Below are 19,164 nucleotides of genomic sequence, written 5' to 3' on the forward strand. Positions count from 1 at the left end.
TCACTGTGTTCAGTTCATTAGGGCCCGAGCACTAACAGTGCGAGGACCCTATTGAAACTGTTAGGATTATTTTTATTAGGGCCCGAGCACTAACAGTGCGAGGACCCTATTGAAACTGTTAGGGTTATTTTTTTTTTTTTTTTTTTTTTTTTTTTTCTGCAAAGTAAGTGCCATTTTCGGGGCCGCAACATGCTCAAAAACTCACCAAATTTGGCACGCATGTCAGGACTGGTGAAAAATTTCGTATTTTGTGGGTTTCGCAGATGGGCGGGGCAAAATGGCACGCTAGCGCCACCTAGAAAATTGGAAAAAATTAGCCCCTCGTCCACGTTCAACCTACATGCACGAAATTTGGTGGGGACGTGTATCATATCAAGACGCACAAAAAAGCCTCAAGAACCCATACCATAAACTCGACAGGAGGTCCGCCATTTTGAATTTGGCGGCCATTTTTGGACGATTTACAGACTCCGTACTTTAACGAACTCCTCCTAGGGATTTAGTCGGATCGACTTAAAATTTCTGCTGTGCCTTCTAAAGGCATTGACGATGTAAAGTTGTGCTATCTGCGCGTTTTCGTCGATGGGCGTGTCCGTGGCGTCGAAGATTCGCCATGAAACAGGAAGTTGTACTAACTTGGCTGTAAATGCCCAGATCTGCACGAAATTTTACACATTTGACAAGAGTCACGCCCTGAACAAATCTACATGCCGACATTCACCCACAGTCATAGCGCCACCTGCTGGCAACAGGAAGTGACCTTTAACGAAGCAGCCCCCGCTGCTTGTTTGACCGACATGTACGAAATTTCTGTGGTACATCTACCATGACCAGACGCACAAAAAAGCCTCAAGAACCCATACCCTAAACTCGACAGGAAGTCCGCCATTTTGAATTCGGCGACCGATTTGGGACGATTTACACACTCCGTACTTTAACGAACTCCTCCTAGGGAATTAGTCGGATCAACTTCAAATTTCTGCTGTACCTTCTAAAGGCATTGACGATGTAAAGTTGTGCTATCTGCGCGTTTTCGTCGATGGGCGTGTCCGTGGCGTCGATGATTCGCCATGAAACAGGAAGTTGTAGTAACTTGGCTGTAAATGCCCAGATCTACACGAAATTTTACACATTTGACAAGAGTCCCGTCCTGAACAAATCTACATGCCGACATTCACCCACATTCATAGCGCCACCTAGTGGCAAGAGGAAGTGACATTTAACGAAGCAGCCCCCGTCGCATGTTTGACCGACATGTACGAAATTTCTGTGGTACATCTACCATGTCCAGACGCACAGAAAAGTCTCTTGGAGCGATGCCCTAAACTCAACAGGAAGTCAGCCATTTCTAATTTTACCGCCATTTTTGGATGATTTACTCATTACGTACTTTAACTAACTCCTCCTAGGGCTTTAGTCGGATCGCCTTCAAATTTCTGCTGTACCTTCTAAAGGCATTGACGATGAAAAGTTGTGCTATCTGCGCGTTTTCGTCGATGGGCGTGTCCGTGGCGTCGATGATTCGCCATGAAACAGGAAGTTGTAGTAACTTGGCTGTAAATGCCCAGATCTGCACGAAATTTAACACATTTGACAAGAGTCCCGCCCTGATCAAATCTACATGCCGACATTCACCCACAGTCATAGCGCCACCTGCTGGCAACAGGAAGTGGCCTTTAACGAAGCAGTGTGGCAAATGCACAGCCGCACTGGCTGAGCTGCAGAAAATGAAACGCGGCCGCCTCACACCCCGACGTGCTACAGGTGCGAGGGCCCGCCCATCGCTGCTTGCAGCTTTAATTATTTTTTATTTTTTTTTATTTTTTCTGCAAAGTAAGTGCCATTTTCGGGGCCACAACATGCTCAAAAACTCACCAAATTTGGCACTCATGTCAGGACTGGTGAAAAATTTCGTATTTTGTGGGTTTCGCGGATGGGCGGGGCAAAATGGCTCGCTAGCGCCACCTAGAAAATTGGAAAAAATTAGCCCCTCGTCCACGTTCAACCTACATGCACGAAATTTGGTATGGACGTGTATCCTTTGACGACGCACAAAAATGCCTCAAGAACCCTTACCCTAAACTCGACAGGAAGTCCGCCATTTTGAATTCGGCGACCAAATTGGGACGATTTACACACTCCGTACTTTAACGAACTCCTCCTAGGGATTTAGTTGGATCGACTTCAAATTTCTGCTGTACCTTCTAAAGGCATTGACGATGTAAAGTTGTGCTATCTGCGCGTTTTCGTCGATGGGTGTGTCCGTGGCGTCGATGATTCGCCATGAAACAGGAAGTTGTAGTAACTTGGCTGTAAATGCCCAGATCTGCACGAAATTTTACATATTTGACAAGAGTCCCGCCCTGAACAAATCTACATGCCGACTTTCAACCACAGTCATAGCGCCACCTGCTGGCAACAGGAAGTGAACTTTAACGAAGCAGCCCCCGCCGCATGTTTGACCGACATGCACAAAATTTCTGTGGTACATCTACCATGTCCAGACGCACAGAAAAGCCTCTTGGAGCAATGCCCTAAACTCGACAGGAAGTCGGCCATTTCTAATTTTACCGCCATTTTTGGATGATTTACTCATTACGTACTTTAACTAACTCCTCCTAGGGATTTAGTGGGATCCACTTCAAATTTCTGCTGTGCCTTCTAAAGGCATTGACGATGTAAAGTTGTGCTATCTGCGTGTTTTCGTCGATGGGCGTGTCCGTGGCGTCGATGATTCGCCATGAAACAGGAAGTTGTAGTAACTTGGCTGTAAATGCCCAGATCTGCACCAAATTTAACAAATTTGACAAGAGTCTCGCCCTGAACAAATCTACATGCCGACATTCACCCTCAGTCATAGCGCCACCTAGTGGCAACAGGAAGTGACCTTTAACGAAGCAGCCCCCGCCGCACCTTTGACCGGCATGTACGAAATTTCTGTGGTACATCTAACATGTCTACACGCACAGAAAAGTCTCTTGGAGCGATGCCCTAAACTCAACAGGAAGTCAGCCATTTCTAATTTTACCGCCATTTTGGGATGATTTACTCATTACGTACTTTAACAAACTCCACCTAGGGATTTAGTCGGATCGACTTCAAATTTCTGCTGTGCCTTCTAAAGGCATTGACGATGTAAAGTTGTGCAATCTGCGCATTTTCATCGATGGGCGTGTCCGTGGCGTCGAAGATTCGCCATGAAACAGGAAGTTGTAGTAACTTGGCTGTAAATGCCCAGATCTGCACAAAATTTTACACATTTGACAAGAGTCCCGCCCTGAACAAATCTACATGCCGACATTCACCCACAGTCATAGCGCCACCTGCTGGCAATAGGAAGTGACCTTTAAGAAGCAGCGTAGCAAATGGACAGCCGCACCGGCTGAGCTGCAAAATATGCAACGCGGCCGCCTCACACCCCGACGCGCTACAGGTGCGAGGGCCCGCCCATCGCTGCTTGCAGCTTTAATTTTTCCTTTGTGTCTGCATTAATCGGCTGTCGGTAACGATGTCAAACTAAGGATCAAATCCCTCTGATTTTAGCCTAGGATCAGAGGAATCTTTTAGGATTTGCAAAAATTGTCTCCGACGGACAAATCGTGGCCATTCTGCTTTGTGAAGTTTGGAGTTTATTTTTAAATAAAGACTGCTGCACTTAGATCCCATTTCATCTCTGCTGCAACCAAGCTTACAAGTGATGGTTTAGCGTCTGGCCAGCATAGTTATCCTGTTTACTAGCAATGCTCAGGGGTGCTCTTGCCCAAAAGCATCATTAGCCAACTATGGTCGCAAGTTCCGTCGTTATCGGCATAGTTCAACGAGTCGGTGTTTCCCGAAACAATCGTTCCAACGAACATTCACAAACAGCATCTCAAAGTTGTGTGGTTTGAACGACAGCTCTCGACCTGTGGTTAGAGGCATAGTTTCTATATTGCATGCCATTTGTATGTAATAAATCCTTATCTTGAGCAAAATAAGCTGCCTTATATTTAGAATACATAAAAAATGTACGTCAATTAGTTTGTCAAAAGATTTAAAGTACTGTGTTTGAAGAGTGCGCATGTGCGAACGTGCTTTACTATAAGAACGAGCCAAATATTGAGTCTGGTAATAAAGCAAAATAACTGTTGACATAACAATTAGAAATAGTCCACAGATGACATGTCTGTAATTTACTACGCTAGCTCACGACCAATTCGTACGAATTCGACGCATGATTAAAAAGTGTCTAATTTGTACGACCTCACTCGTACGAATTTGTACGATTTGTCTAAACCCACGTAATGGTTAGGTTTAAGGGCGGGGTAAGGGGTAGGTCATTTGTACGAATTCATACGAATTGGCCAATTCGTAAAATATGTACGATTTAGCAAAATCGTACTAATTCATACGACCTCACTCGTATGAATTAGACACTTTTTAATCATGCGTCGAATTCATACAATTTGGTCGTGAGATCGGGTTGGTAATTTATATATATATATATATATATATATATATATAAAAAATCTAGCGTTAATTGGATCTCAAACAGTTTCATTAAAAGTAGTTATTACTCCACCACGTGCGAAACCAATGTGGTTGAACGATACTTTGCGACAATGGGTTTCGGGAAACAGTCGCGACTAGCTATTTGATTTCTCCAACGATGCATCGTACTATGGTAGTGAAGCAGCTAACTACATAGTTATATGTTAAATGTCTGGTGGCATGACCAACACACCAACATCCAAAATACAAATTGAGACCAGTTATTGGCATTTAGTAAATATAATTATGATGTAACTTTGTCTTTTGCACTATTAGTTCCTTCAGAAATATATACATATGCTTCATATCTGCCGGCTTGTGATATCCAGGACACATCTCCCTTTAGTGATGTACTGCCATTCGAATTGCACGTGCCTCTTTTCGTGGATTACAATCACTCCATGGGGATTCATGATTTCTGCCTTTTCAAAAGGCTGATTTTCTTTTCATGATTCCACTTTTTTACCATGTTCTCTCTATCTCTAGGGCTAGTATTGTTCAGAGGAAGATCATCTCATTCCAGGATGAGGGCTCGCTCACGAAGCGGATGTGTGAGAAAGGTGAGTTATTCATTAATCTCAAATAGATGGTTTAGCATATTACAGGCAGTTATTTTATGAGATGTTTTTCACAGTGTATAGTGCTTTTGCTATTTTCTCTCTTCTCCCCCAGTTTGTCTTCTCATATAGCTGTTATATAGCATGGCCAACATTCTATCTGAGCTTTGGTTATGTCTCAGGCCTGATTGTTACAGGGGATTATATTTCATTCTTCCAACTGTAAACAAACAGTACAATTCTCACAGCCACCAAATACCTTCAAGCAACATGCATCCATTGCAGGATAGAGAGTGTGTGCAGTGTGCAGCAGGGCTCCAGACTATCTTTTCCTGCTGGTTTCGCTGGTGCTACCAACTTTCTCAGTGATATGATTTGGTCGCACCTTTTTATTTTTTTTACTACATGCCATGGGATTAATGCATGCTGATGAATAGTGAATAGTCTTAATCTGCATACCATAGTTTTGTACTGATTTAAAAAGACTGACAGTAGGCGCGTTTCCATTACAGATTTGCGCAAAACTTTTGCGATATTTTCCAAATGTCGATAAAAAACTATTGCGAAATGACGGTGTTTCCATTAACTGATGTTTTGCGACTAAAACGTCTTTTTTCCCTCTCGCGATAAGTCATTCCAAAAACATGGCAACGGACTTTGGTAGGTTTATAATCTATTTCACAGCCATGCACCGCACTAGACATTATTATTATTAATGGAAGGAGACGTGGTGTGTTATCTAGGCATTAATGGCAGGAAAAGACATGGAGTTGTTTCTCCCTTATTTCTGCTTCGATGTCTTGATGGCATTTCTTTGAGGTTTAGAGAGGCTATTCCTGTAATTAATGTTTCTTTTTTTTTTTTTTATAAATTTAATAAAGAACTCTAACTCGTATTATGTCCAAACGGTCATTGCAAAACGAAAAATGAACGGTTGTTGTATTGTATTGTTGAACACCAACATTTTAGTTTGACCACACCAATAGCTGCGCTATATACATCCCAACGAATTTTCATATATTTGTTTATGACTTTTTGCCCCCTTTAAAACATTTAAAATATTCACAAATTAATATGGGGAAAAAAAATTAGATTTTACTGGTTTTCTAAGGCCAAATTAGATAACCTGGATATTTATGATATTTTTCCCGCAGTGCTGAATAGGTGAGTTATTTTAAATGCGTCTGAAAAAATAATGAGCTAAAAACATAATCTCCGGATGGACCTTTAGAGAGAACTGCACCTTTCATACGGATTACATAATCAGAAGGTATTAGTTTACGATTCGAATTTGTTCTTTTTAAAGTGGACATTTAAAGCTTTAGTCTATAAAGGCTATTGGTTCAGTTCTCGCGCTCCAGTTCACGAAGATCATAAAGCGCGCCTGATTGTTTTATGTTATTTTACAAAAGCACAACGTTTTCTTGTTATTGTGACATTACGCAAATAAAAGTAGTTGCGAATAATCTATTATTATTTTCTATATAACCAGAAATGATAGAGTATTTTAAGTTGATTCTGTTGATGGGAAAATGCAAGTGTTCACGGCACGCCCGCGTCTGTCTGCCATTCAGTGCGTGCTCCAAACTCCGCACACACTCTTGGATATTGGACAAAATCGAGTGTTTATTTGTGATAATCTTAGCCCTATTATTGTCCAACAACCTGTACTAATGAGATGTGACGAATTGCTTCGTTCCTTTTTTGGATAAAAGCGTCTTCTACATGTAGCCTAATGTTATAATAGGCTAATGATGATAATTATTATAATTATTTGCGGACACGGACGTAAAACACACTCCGTCTTCTAAGTCAGGTGACTGTAAATGCGCAAAATCCGTTTCCATTGCAGTTTTGCGGAAAAATCCTTTTTCGAATTGCCTGAAAAACCTTCTCATGCGAGCGTAAAAACTTTTTTGCGATAAACGGGAGTTTTTTTTCCATTGAGCTTATTTTCATTTCGCAATTTCAATTTGCGCAAATTGAAGGGTAATGGAAACGCAGCTAGTGACACAAGATCTCATGTTAGCAAAATGTGTCTATATTTTAATTATCAAATCAAAATATTCTCAAAAAAACTGTTAAAAAATAAAAAGCAAAAAGATGACTGTGAAAAATAGTTTTATTTAATTAAATGCATTTATGATGAAATTCATTATCATGTCAATTTGTGCTCATTTTGACCATGAACTATGCGCTGTCGCTTTAATTCAGCGCGTGCAGCACTGCAAAAATAGACTCGTGTGTAAATGATCTCTGCACTGCGAGTCACGCAGGCACTGGGCAACTCCGCAGCTGAGCCGTGGATTAAATAGTAAGATTATAAACACTTATTATAGGCGTACTGTAGTGATTAAGGATAGGTCAAATACATGGTTTGGAAAATGGATTCATAATGTACCTGTTCATTTTGAACATAAGGACTGCAGCAGCTGCTGATACAACGGTGTTCTGTTGCGCATGCGTGAATTTAACAGAGTAAAAACCTGACCACGCGCTTGCACAAATGCGACCACTTAAAATTTTAATTCGCACATTCTCAAAAAATGGTCGTAGTCTGGAACCCTGAGCATTTAATAAACTTATTGCAGCCAGACCAATAGTTATCAGTATGAAGTCAAAAGTCTCTGGTAGTGGGATGACAAATAAAGCTAAAAGAAAAAAATCCTTCCAAAGCACATTTCAGTTCAATTTGTTTAGGACACACCAGCATCCCATATTGGGGACCAGTGTCCAAAACAAAACATAGCAACAGGGACGTCTTTCAATTACTTCATTACTTCACATTCTTTGACATTGTACACTCTAAAAAATGCCAAGTTTGGGTAAAATATGGACAAACTCAGCCATTGGGTTAAAAATGTAATTTAAAAATGTAACCCAATGGCTGGGTTTGTCCATATTTTACCCAAACTTGGGTTAAAACAACCCAGCATTTTTAGAGTGTATGATATCGTATTGATCTAACTGACACAACAAAAGATTCTGATTAAGTCTGTTATGCAGTTTAGAAATACATAATTATAATTTTGTAGATTTAGTAATTTTATAGATCAAATTAATAATACATAAATTATACATTATTTCTAATAAATAAATAATACATTTTACATGTTGTATATTTGGATATAAATAACAATCCAGCCATTCTCTCTTGTCCTTTAGAACCGCTGTATGGAGAAACCACAGACAAACCCCTGTTGGACTGCTGTGCCTGTGGAACTGCCAAATACAGAGTCACCTTCTACGGGAACTGGTCAGAAAAATTGCACCCAAAAGACTACCCAAGTAAGACACTATGTCCTCAATGACATGTGAGCGGTGTAATTTTTTCAATGTTAAAAAAATCTTTCTCCTATCCCAATTTAAAGTGCAGAGACAAGTAAGCCATTTGAATTGTTATGCAATACCCAGGGTCAAATTATACCTTACATCATACAACTCACATAAGAGGTTTTCTTTTACTTTTTTTTTAATAAACAAGGTTAGATTTGATTAAACTACATGAAAGTTGCACTAATACATTGTTTTTTTTTACTTTAATATTGTGTGGCAACCGTTTTATAAAAGCAATAAGGTACTCGAGGCAAGTGCTGTATCGTGAATAAGTAACGGCTGTTACAGCACAGCCTCTCGTACTTTATTGCTTACTTATATTGTGCTTTTCTCAAACCCAAAGCGCTTCACAGAGAATAAAGTAGTCTTAATACAATAAAAAATGTATAGCTGTGAGCAGCAATTATCGGATTTCAAGCGTTTTAATACGTAAAACGGTATTATGTTTCTTATCCTGTAACCACCAAAATCGTTGATGGAAAAGACAGCCAATACAGGCAATTTACAGACGAAAATATGGTTGTAGAACTTTTCAACAGTTTTAGCCCTGACTATGGGCCGATCCCCATAAAAGTTTGCATACTTTTTGAGAATCATATGTTGCATGTTCTCTCTTATTTTCACGAAGTTGAGCCAATAACCTAGGATTAGTTTTTTTTAAATCCCCAATATTTAACAAACAATTGACCATTCACAAAAGCCATGCTTCCTAGTTATTGTTACTACGCTGCTCAAACAAATGGTCACACATGACCAGCGTGAGAGATTGCCATGGCAGGAAGAGGTATACCCGTGCGTGTCAGTGACCTTTTTTGGAGCAATACCTCAGCGATAACCTCCAAATCGAGGCGAAGGGGGTTACAGTATGCAGTTGAGGGATATATTCAAAATATAAAAATACGCAATGAAGGAGACAAGACTATGGAAGCTTGTTTCCGCCACTGAATAAAAAAATATAATAAATAATTGTGACTTTTTATCTCACAATTCTGATTTTTTTTCTCACAATTCTGACTTTTTCTCTCACAAATGCGAGTTTATATCTCACAATTCTGACTTTATTTCTCAGAATTGCGTGATATAAAGTCGCAATTGCGAGTTATAAAGTCAGAATTGTGTGTTATAAAGTCAGAATTGCGAGATATAGTCAGAATTGCGAGATATAAAGTCAGAATTGCGAGATATAAAGTCAGAATTGTGTGATATAAAGTCTCACACATGTTTAGGGGCGGGGTCAGGGGTAGGTCATTCGTACGAATTCATACGAATTGGCTAATTCGTAAAATATGTACGATTTAGCAAAATCGTACTAATTCGTACGAGTGAGGTCGTACGAATTGTTACGAATTAGCCACCTCGTAAAATTCGTACGAATTCCCGTGAGATCGGGTTGGTGTGGCACACTTATCATCTGGCGTGCAACAGGTTTAAGGCTCTAAAGCTTTGGTTAAATTAAATTGCAAAGCTTTATTTTAATGTTTAATGTATAAACACTCACATAGTCATGCTGATCATTAAGCAACTACCCAGAACAACCTAGAAACTGCACAAAATATTGTTGTTCTTGGCTCAATCTATTTTATGCTCACAATATGTCTATAGGATTGTTGTTCATTTTGCAGTAAACATCAGTTAAGATGTGTAATATGCAATCATTTCCTCATTATTTTATCTTAACACCTCTCTTCTTGTCCTTTGTGGTTGGTGTGGTAACCTTGAGAGTGTCTCTTTGGGAGTAAATTAAGCCTGGGGATTAGAATCGCTCTCCACTTGAGCTTTTGCAGCTCAGATCAATACTCTGATTAGAATGTACTCTGGGAGCTAGATGAACCTGATAAAGAAAGTGTGGTGGCCTGATTTATGGGTTTAGGAATCAGTGAAAGACATACTAGCAAACACACACACACACACACTATCAACTACAGTAGATAACACATGGAATTTATGATTGTCACACATGCAGAAAAAAAAAAATCCCATGTGCCTGTTCAATTACATGTATGCTAAAGCATTTGTTTAAAAAACACAAGCATGCTGCTGTGGACATCTAGAATATATGCAGTCGTTATCATTTCAATTTGAAGCATTTGCATAAATTACTTGATAAACCAACATAGCCACTTCATTGAGGCACATTAACTAGTTATATTCTTGACTTTGTTGCTCAAATAAAAACTTGCTTATAGCGCTAACGGTGCATTATGCACTGAGGCTCATTACTTTTTTGATTTTTTGATGAACCTTGCCTTGGGAAGCTGCACTAATAATTTTGAATAAAAATATCCAGTTTACCATTTTTTTTAATAACAGGTTGTCCTACCTCAAACTCTTACTATTGGCTGATGAAGAAAATGACATGTTGGGACGCATGCATGTGTGTAATATTGCAATGTTTTCTTTGTAAATAAGGTGCATTTAATTATAAGCATTATTTGCATAGGAATGAGGTGTGTTTGTGCTGAAAAGAAGGACTGATTAGAATGCAGATGTTTAGAGAATAAGATGAAAATCATTCTTGCAAAAATCAACTAATCAAAGTGGTTTACTTGTAGATGTCATTGTATACTAAACTGGATTATGAGAAAGTATTTTATTTTATCTAACACAGTCTCATCCCAAAAAAGTCATATAACTGACGTGTTGGGACGTATTTTGACCATACGTCAATATCCGCCTTTTTAGGGCCCCCTTAAACGTCGGTAGATGGCGATCCCGGGCCGTCATACAACTGACGCTTTACCTTTAACGTCAGTTAGGTTTAGGGTTAGGTTTAGGGTTAGGTTTAGGTCTGGGGTAGAGTTAGGATCCCATAACCTCATCTACCGACGTTTAAGGGGGCCCTAAAAAGGCGAATATTGACGTATGGTCAAAAGACATCCCAAAACGTCAGTTATATGACGTCTTGGGATGAGACCGGGTTGTTTTATCGCATACTGGATGTTTCACACCATTCTTTGTAAACCCTAGAAATGGTTGTATGTGAAAATCCCAGATTGTGAAATTCACAGACCGGCCCGTCTGGCACCAACAACCATGCCACGCTCAAAATTGCATTCTGATATTCAGTTTGGAGTTTGGAGATTGTCTTGACCAGGACCACACCCCTAAATGCATTGAAGAAACTGCCATGTGATTGGTTGATAAGATAATTGGGTAACACTTTATAATAACTGCACGCTATTAATCATTAGTTAAGCATGAGTAAACAGTTAATTCATCATTTGTAAAACATTAATAGACCTTAATAAGCAGTTTATAAATATAGCTATAAATGCTTTTTTCTTGATTTATAAGCATATCTATAATGCGTTTAATAATTGTATTTTCATACTTTGTTAATGATCAATTAATAATTTCTAAATGAAGTATAGCATTATTTACAAACCAGTTGTTTAAGAGTTGTCAGTCATTCATAAGATCACTTAGAAAGTGTAAGTAAATATAGTAAATGCAGGTAGTTATAAAGCATTTAATAGTGGTTAGTTAACTATTTTTGTGAGCTAATCTAAAGTGAGGACTATTCATGCTCTGTAAAGCATTTATAAAGGCGATTTAAAGGCTCATCAATCTTCTAAACAGTAAAAAGTAACAAACACAACGCAGTGATACAGAACATATTTAACAGCCTTTAAAAATGCTTTACAAGGCATGAATAGTCCTCACTTTAGATGAGCTCACGAACATAGTCAACTGACCACTACTAAATGCTTTATAACTACCCAAATTAACCCTGAATTACAGCATTGATACGTGTTAATAAAGCATTTATTAACACACTAAGTAACCATCACTATATGTCTGAATGATAAGTTGTATGAATGTACATTTAAATAGTTTATTAATCATTTACTTACACGCTCTAAGTAATCTTATGAACCATTGACAACTCTCAAAGAACTGGTTCATAAAAATTGCAATTCTTCATTTAGAAATGATAATTTGATCATTAATACAATTATTTAACAAATTATAGATACGCTTTTAAATTAAGAAGAAAACATTTATAGCTGTATTTATAAACTGCTTATTAATGTCTATTAATGCTTTATGAATGATGAATTAATGGTTTACTCATACTTAACTTATTATTATTAGCGTGTAGTTATTATAAAGTGTTACCGATAATTGTAGTCATGAGAAAATGAACAGGTGTTCCTAAAAATCCATTAGGTTGTATAACCTTGAAGCTTAATTTCAAAACAACTATCATGTCAACCCAGTAGATCAAGAGCATGCCTGCATATTTTTTGAAGCAGATAGAGAGGAGAAATGCAGAGATAGTGTGTTTGGCAGGACATATAAAATATAAGCATTGGGACATGAGAGCACATCAGTAAGATTTGATACAGGCCTGACGGATTGAGCGGATTAGCGGCACAGAGAGGATGTGGTGAGCAGTTCTTCACAGAGCCATTGTGAACACTCTGTCATGCCTGTGGAATATCTTAAATTGGTGCGAGTACAAATTATATTGAGGGCTTTAAAGGCTCAGACTGGGAGATCTGGAACTTAATACCTAATTTCCCTACAAGGTGACTATATTGTTTGTGCAGGACATTGTAAAGTTGAAAGAGAAGTGTGAAATAACAGATACGATGTATCAGTGAAAGTCTTTTCAGTGGTTCAGAGAAGGACTGTCTGTCATAACTACAGCATAATGTAGCACCGTAATCTAAATCAACATTTGTTTGTGGTAAGGTTTAACTTCCCATTGAAGGACTTTAGTCAGGGAGCCAAAGTCTCAAAAATGGGTTGAACCTGACATGGTCTGCCATACTTTTTATTTGTGTTTTTTCTGTTAACTTTGACCCTAAGAACAAATAATTAGAGGGTCTGCTCTGCCGGAAATATCGCGAAAAAAAATTGTGGGCATTTTAGTGTAAGCACCCTTTATTTTTTATCAGAAAAATGTGAAAAATTATTTTTTTCATCAAATTCTTAGTGGGTTGGGTAGGTTCTCAATAAATGCATTCCAGATACACAGAACACATGTGCAGACAACATCCACTGAAAAAATAATTCTTAAAACACATTTCTACATGATTTCGCATCAATTTAATGCAAAAAACAGGCGTTTTTTCACTTATTTTCCACTATTTTCATCTTTACTTCATTGGCAATCAACTATTCCCTTAAGTTATGACATCAGGCAATATGCCATTCTTTTCACCAAACACTATACTCATTACACAGAAAAAATTATAAAAATCCAAACAAAATCAATGGATCTGTGATGATTTCACTACTAGTTGGCGATCAACAGGCTCAGAATTTCAATAGAATTTTAGACTACTCTCAAAATTCTTAAAAATATGCTGGATATTTAGCATCATGGCTCACTTACAAACACACACACACACACACACGCACACACATGATCTTAGTCATTTTTATGAGTTTGGAACAACCAACCAATGGTTACCAACGGTTACCAACAGACTTCGAAGCTGCTCATCATTGTCTGTGGTAAGTGATAGTGACTAATATACCGGTAGGTCTGCCCCAGAGTTTTGGGAAAAGAATGGTAATATGGATACTGTAATTGTAATTAACTGAAAGGACCACACCAGTCTTCAAACAATAATATTTCTGATAATTCCTCATCCCAAACATATCCCTGTAGCAGCAGCATTCATTCTCTACTAGTTTACTTAGCTAGCTTTAGCCGTTTTAGCTAATGTCGGTGGTTTCTTTAAACGGCATTACTCCTCACAGGTATGGGGTAGAGAGTAGAGACTTACTTTTTTTAAATGCTTAGGATATTATTCTCTAATAGAGGTATGTGTCCTATATGTTCAATAAGCTTCAACCGGAAGTTGAGAAATTGCCAAAATTTCAACTGGACTTGTTAGGTAAAGAAATAGATATGAGAATAAATGCTGATACGTTTGGAGCGAGGAATCATTGGAAATAAACTTGTATGAAGCCTGGTGTGGTCCTTGAAGTGTTTTTCATGTCAGACAGATAGTAGGCTAGTAAGGATAACTAAAGGCTACATTAAACGTTAGCTGCCATTAGCATTTAGCTTCATGGCTAGTTGTTACATTGCGGTTTAGAAAGTTTAGCTAGTTAGCTTGTGGCATGAATGGCCACACAGACAAAAAAAAACTATATATAGCTATATTGGATATCAGACTGTACACAATAATGAACAATACAAATGTTCTGTAAAATGTAAACATACTATATAGTAGGCCTATGCATAGTTTGTTTTTGTTTTTACAGTATATAGAGTGAGTGATTTGTCAAAAGCTAGTTAGCTAGTAGTAATAATAATAATTCATTTTATTTGTTGGGCGTCTTTCAAGACACTCAAGGACACCTTACAAAAAGTAAAAAGTAAAATTTTGAATTGATATGAAATCTGATTGGAAACCAATGAATGTTCCCTAAAACTGGAGTAATATGCTCATTCAACAGTGTTTGTGTAATGATCCGAGCTGCTGAATTCTGAACCATCTGAAGTTTATCAATACAGGATGACACTCAGACTCTTAACCTGAGAAGAAAGAAAGATAACAGAGTCGGCGATAGTAAGTGTAAAACTTCCACAATTCCGCAGTTTTGATTGAGTACCTACTATTAAAATTTTAGTTCCCTTTCAGTCGATCACGTGCGGCGTAACATCGACGTGACAATGTAATCGGGACCACTTCAGGGATCGCATCACGTGCCCCACTCCGCAGCGTGGGTATAGCAGCTTCGAAATCCGTTGGTAACCGTTGGTTGGTTGTTCCAAACTCATAAAAATTACTAAGATCATGTGTGTGTGTGTGTTTGTAAGTGAGCCATGATGCTAAATATCCAGCTTGTTTTTAAGAATTTTGAGAGTAGTCTAAAATTCTATTGAAATTCTGAGCCTGTTGATCGCCAACTAGTAGTGAAATCATCACAGATCCATTGCGTGGGTATAAACAAGAAGCGGGCGCACGCACACATTGTCTTTCACTTAGGAGCCGAGCTTTCGTCTGACTGAGTTCTGCAGACTGGTGCAATGTTTAAGATTCTAGAAAAGCAAGACTCTGTATCCACTGCTGGTGTGACTGTGCGATCAGTGGTGGCCTCAAGGATTTTCACAGCATTGCTTGTGTGTGTGTGTGTGTGTCGGTCTTGGTGGTCGTTCCTCTTTGAGAGTGTACCCCGATTACACCACGGCTATCCTTGGGTACTTTGACACTGAATTTTTGTGTTTTCACTAAAAGAGCAACAGGATGTTTCAGGATGTCTTTCCGCTCGTGCGTTTATGGATGCGGTCATTCCCTGGCGCCAGCAGATGGTCACAATAGTTCCTTTTCGTGTTGGGCATTCAGCACGCTGAGGCAACTTTTGTGAATAGTTCATGTTTTCATTGCGGGAATATGACTATGACTGTGCTGAGATTGAGACTTGCTTACCTCAAGGGAGGTGCAGTCCCCTCGCCTATGTCCCGATCTAGCTTTTATTTTGGACCTCAAAATAAACCTACTTTTGTGCATGGTCAGGGTGATCTGAGGGTGATCTGAGGATTAATGTGAGGACTTCCCCGCTGAGGCAATCTCCTTGGGTCCCTCACACCTTACAAGCGCTGCAACAACCAGCCATGTCCTTTGGGGCTCTGCTTGATGATCAGATGTCGATCACAGCATTGTAGGGGGAGCTTCAGTCCTCTGGAGATGAGGATTCGGCTGTGTTGCCCCCTTCGAAGGAAACCGCACGTTCCATTGGTCAGGCGATGTCCACCTTGGTGGTCCAGGAGCACCACCTTTGGCTCAACCTGGCCGATATGAGGGACACCATTAAGAATCGGTTCCTGGATGCCCCTCTGTCCCAGGTTTGGTTATTCGGCGACGTGGTTGACAGCTTTGCCCCACCCGTTCACTGGTCGCAGACCCTCCATCCGCTCGTCACTGAGGTCGACCTTCTGGGGCATCTTCCGCTCCTGTGAAGCCCCAGCAGCAGCCACCATCCAGGCCTCAGTGTGGACCCCACAGGTTTATCTGTTTGCCGCCCCGGACAATTCTCACTACCAGTCGTTCTATTCTCTGACCGAGGGGACCCTCGGCATGGATGCTCTGGCACACAGCTGGTCCCCGGACCTACGCAAGTATGCGTTTCCCCCAGTGAGCCTTCTTGCACAGACATTGTGCAAGGTCAGGAAGGACGAGGAGCAGGTCTTGTTAGTTGCGCTGTATTGGTCCAACTGGATCTGGTTCCTGGAACTGGTGCTCCTCGCAACAGCCCCTCCCTGGCCCAGGATCTGCTCTCTCAGAGACGGGCCACCCTATGGCATCAGCATCCAGACCTGAATGCCATATTCTTCGTTACAGCTTTGAGGGATGAATTCCATAAATACTTGGAAAGCCATGGAGTTCACAATGTTACCTCATACATATCAGTCCTTTATTGCCCACCTTAGAAGGCACTTTGAAGTAGGTGGTATTTTTTTAAAATAATGGTTGTGCCACAGAAAGTATGTTCTATTTGCTCAGCATAAATGAATGTTGGCCACATGCTCTCAAAGTTGAAGGAACTTAAGGAGAAAACGGAAGAGGCAGAGTATGAAGAAGAAATACTCATTTACAGTTATCTGATGCTTTTATCCAAAGCGACTTACAAGTGCTATATATGTCAGAGGTCGCACGCCTCTGGAGCAACTAGGGGTGAAGTGTCTTGCTCAGGGACACATTGGTGTCTCGCAGTGGATTCAAACCAGGGTTTCTCAACCCAAAGGCATGTGCCTTATCCACTGCACCATCACCACCCTAATACTCTGCATACTTCTTGCAGAATATGAAGAAGAATGTGAGTTGACACCATAGTCTCTTCCTACAACACTGCAACTAGAATACGGAAGGAACTCCAGGACCAACCTAAGCAGGCCCTGAAGGAAGCAAGACAAGCCAGAACAGCTCAAGCCAGAGGAAGTCACCAGATCGCTGGCAGTATGACTGAAGACCCAACACTGCAGCAAGATATCATACCTGGAGGCATCCCAAAGATTGAGCTGTTATACCACCTGGCATGGATGATAACAGATGCATCTCCAGAGTTAGGTGAAGACGACCGGGTGAAAGTAAGTCTTAAGCAGCAAGAACAAGTTCTCAACCTTGCCCAGGATGTCTGCCAAGCAGTTGCCAAGATCCCAACACCGAAACACGTTGGGATAGCTGTTAAGGAAACCAGAAGTCAACCGTGTCACTCCTAAATAGATTTAGGAACAGCATCAGCTACAAAGAAGTACATATATTTTACAACAATGGCAGTTGAAGAGCAGACAACTAGGGATGGTGCCTTCATACCAACGAACCTGAAGGTTTGACGATTCACACAGTTTGATAAACTTGACTTCCCAGAGTACACAAAGGATGGACGAACACTGCATGGCAGTTCATTCCAAGCATTTACCATCCCAGATACCATCCCCGCAACTGTGATAAGCTATGGTCCCATCTTCCCCAAGTCACCAACAAACTATTGGAGGACCTGGAACCAAATTGCACTGCTCCTACATGGAAATCATTCCAACATTTCTCATCCCAGATACCATCCCTGCAACTGTGATCAACTGTGGTCCCTTCTTCCCCAAGGCACCAACAAACCACATCTGATCATCACTGAGCGGGGTGGTTATGGCGCAGTGGATAAGACACATGCCTTTGGTGTGAGAGACCGGGGTTCGAATCCACTGTGAGACACCAATGTGTCCTTGAGCAAGACACTTAACCCTTAGTTTCTCCAGAGGTGTGTGACCTCTGACATATATAGCAATTGTAAGTCACTTTGGATAAAAAGCATCAGCTAAATGAATAAATGTAAATGATCAATTCACTCCTCTTTTTTCATCTACTATTCTTCTCTCTTGTTCAGTCCACTCCTGTCCTCTTCACTCTAATCTCCTCATTCTACTCTTCCCTTCTGTTCAATCCTCCACTCCTCTTTACAGTCCTTTCCAATCGTCTGCTGACTTCTCTTCTCGTTACCTTTTCCTCCACAGCAAACCCAATAAGATCAGAACCAAATCTGCCAATGGAAAATATTGTGCATTCAGGTGAAAGAAATCTAGATGTTTGACACTACTAGGTAACTAGCTTTTGACAAATCACTCACTCTGTACTGTACAGTATTATATACAAAAAACAAACTATGCATACTATATAGTATGTTTACATTTTACTGAACATTTGTATTGTTCAGTATTGTGTACAATCTGATATCCAATATAGCTATATATTGTTTTTTTGTGTCTGTGTGGCCATTCGTGCCACAAGCTAACTAGCTAAACGTTCTAAATCTGAATGTAACAACTGTAAGCAATTATGTAGCTAATTGCTAATGGCAACTAACGTTTAATGTAGCCTTTAGTTATCCTTACTAGCCTACTATCTGTCTGACATGAAAAACACTTCAAGGACCACACCAGGCTTCATACAAGTTTATTTCCAATGATTCCTCGCTCCAAACGTATCCCTGTAGCAGCATTTATTCTCATATCTATTTCTTTACCTAACAAGTCCAGTTGAAATTTTGGCAATTTCTCAACTTCCGGTTGAAGCTTATTGAACATTTAGGACACATACCTCTATTAGATAATAATATCCTAAGCATTTAAAAAAAGTAAGTCTCTACTCTCTACCCCATACCTGTGAGGAGTAATGCCGTTTAAAGAAACCACCGACATTAGCTAAAACGGCTAAAGCTAGCTAAGTAAACTAGTAGAGAATGAATGCTGCTGCTACAGGGATATGTTTGGGATGAGGAATCA

General features: G+C 39.8%; 1 protein-coding gene across 2 annotated transcripts in view; it reads left to right on the forward strand.

Annotated features, from left to right (window-relative positions):
* spon1a (spondin 1a) overlaps nt 1–19,164 on the forward strand; it is a 224,035-nt gene that overhangs the window by 50,293 nt on the left and 154,578 nt on the right. For both annotated transcript variants that reach the window (XR_016169862.1, XM_089135387.1), the window contains exons 4-5: nt 5,017–5,090; nt 8,253–8,375. Coding sequence is in view for 1 of the 2 variants with exons in the window: in XM_089135387.1 (XP_088991513.1) it covers nt 5,017–5,090; nt 8,253–8,375 (197 nt within the window). In the remaining variant the exon portion in view is untranslated. The remainder of the gene's footprint in view (nt 1–5,016; nt 5,091–8,252; nt 8,376–19,164) is intronic.

The sequence above is a fragment of the Pimephales promelas genome, chromosome 10 (assembly GCF_988280905.1).
Source record: "Pimephales promelas chromosome 10, fPimPro1.hap1.1, whole genome shotgun sequence".
Taxonomy (NCBI): Eukaryota; Metazoa; Chordata; class Actinopteri; order Cypriniformes; family Leuciscidae; genus Pimephales; species Pimephales promelas.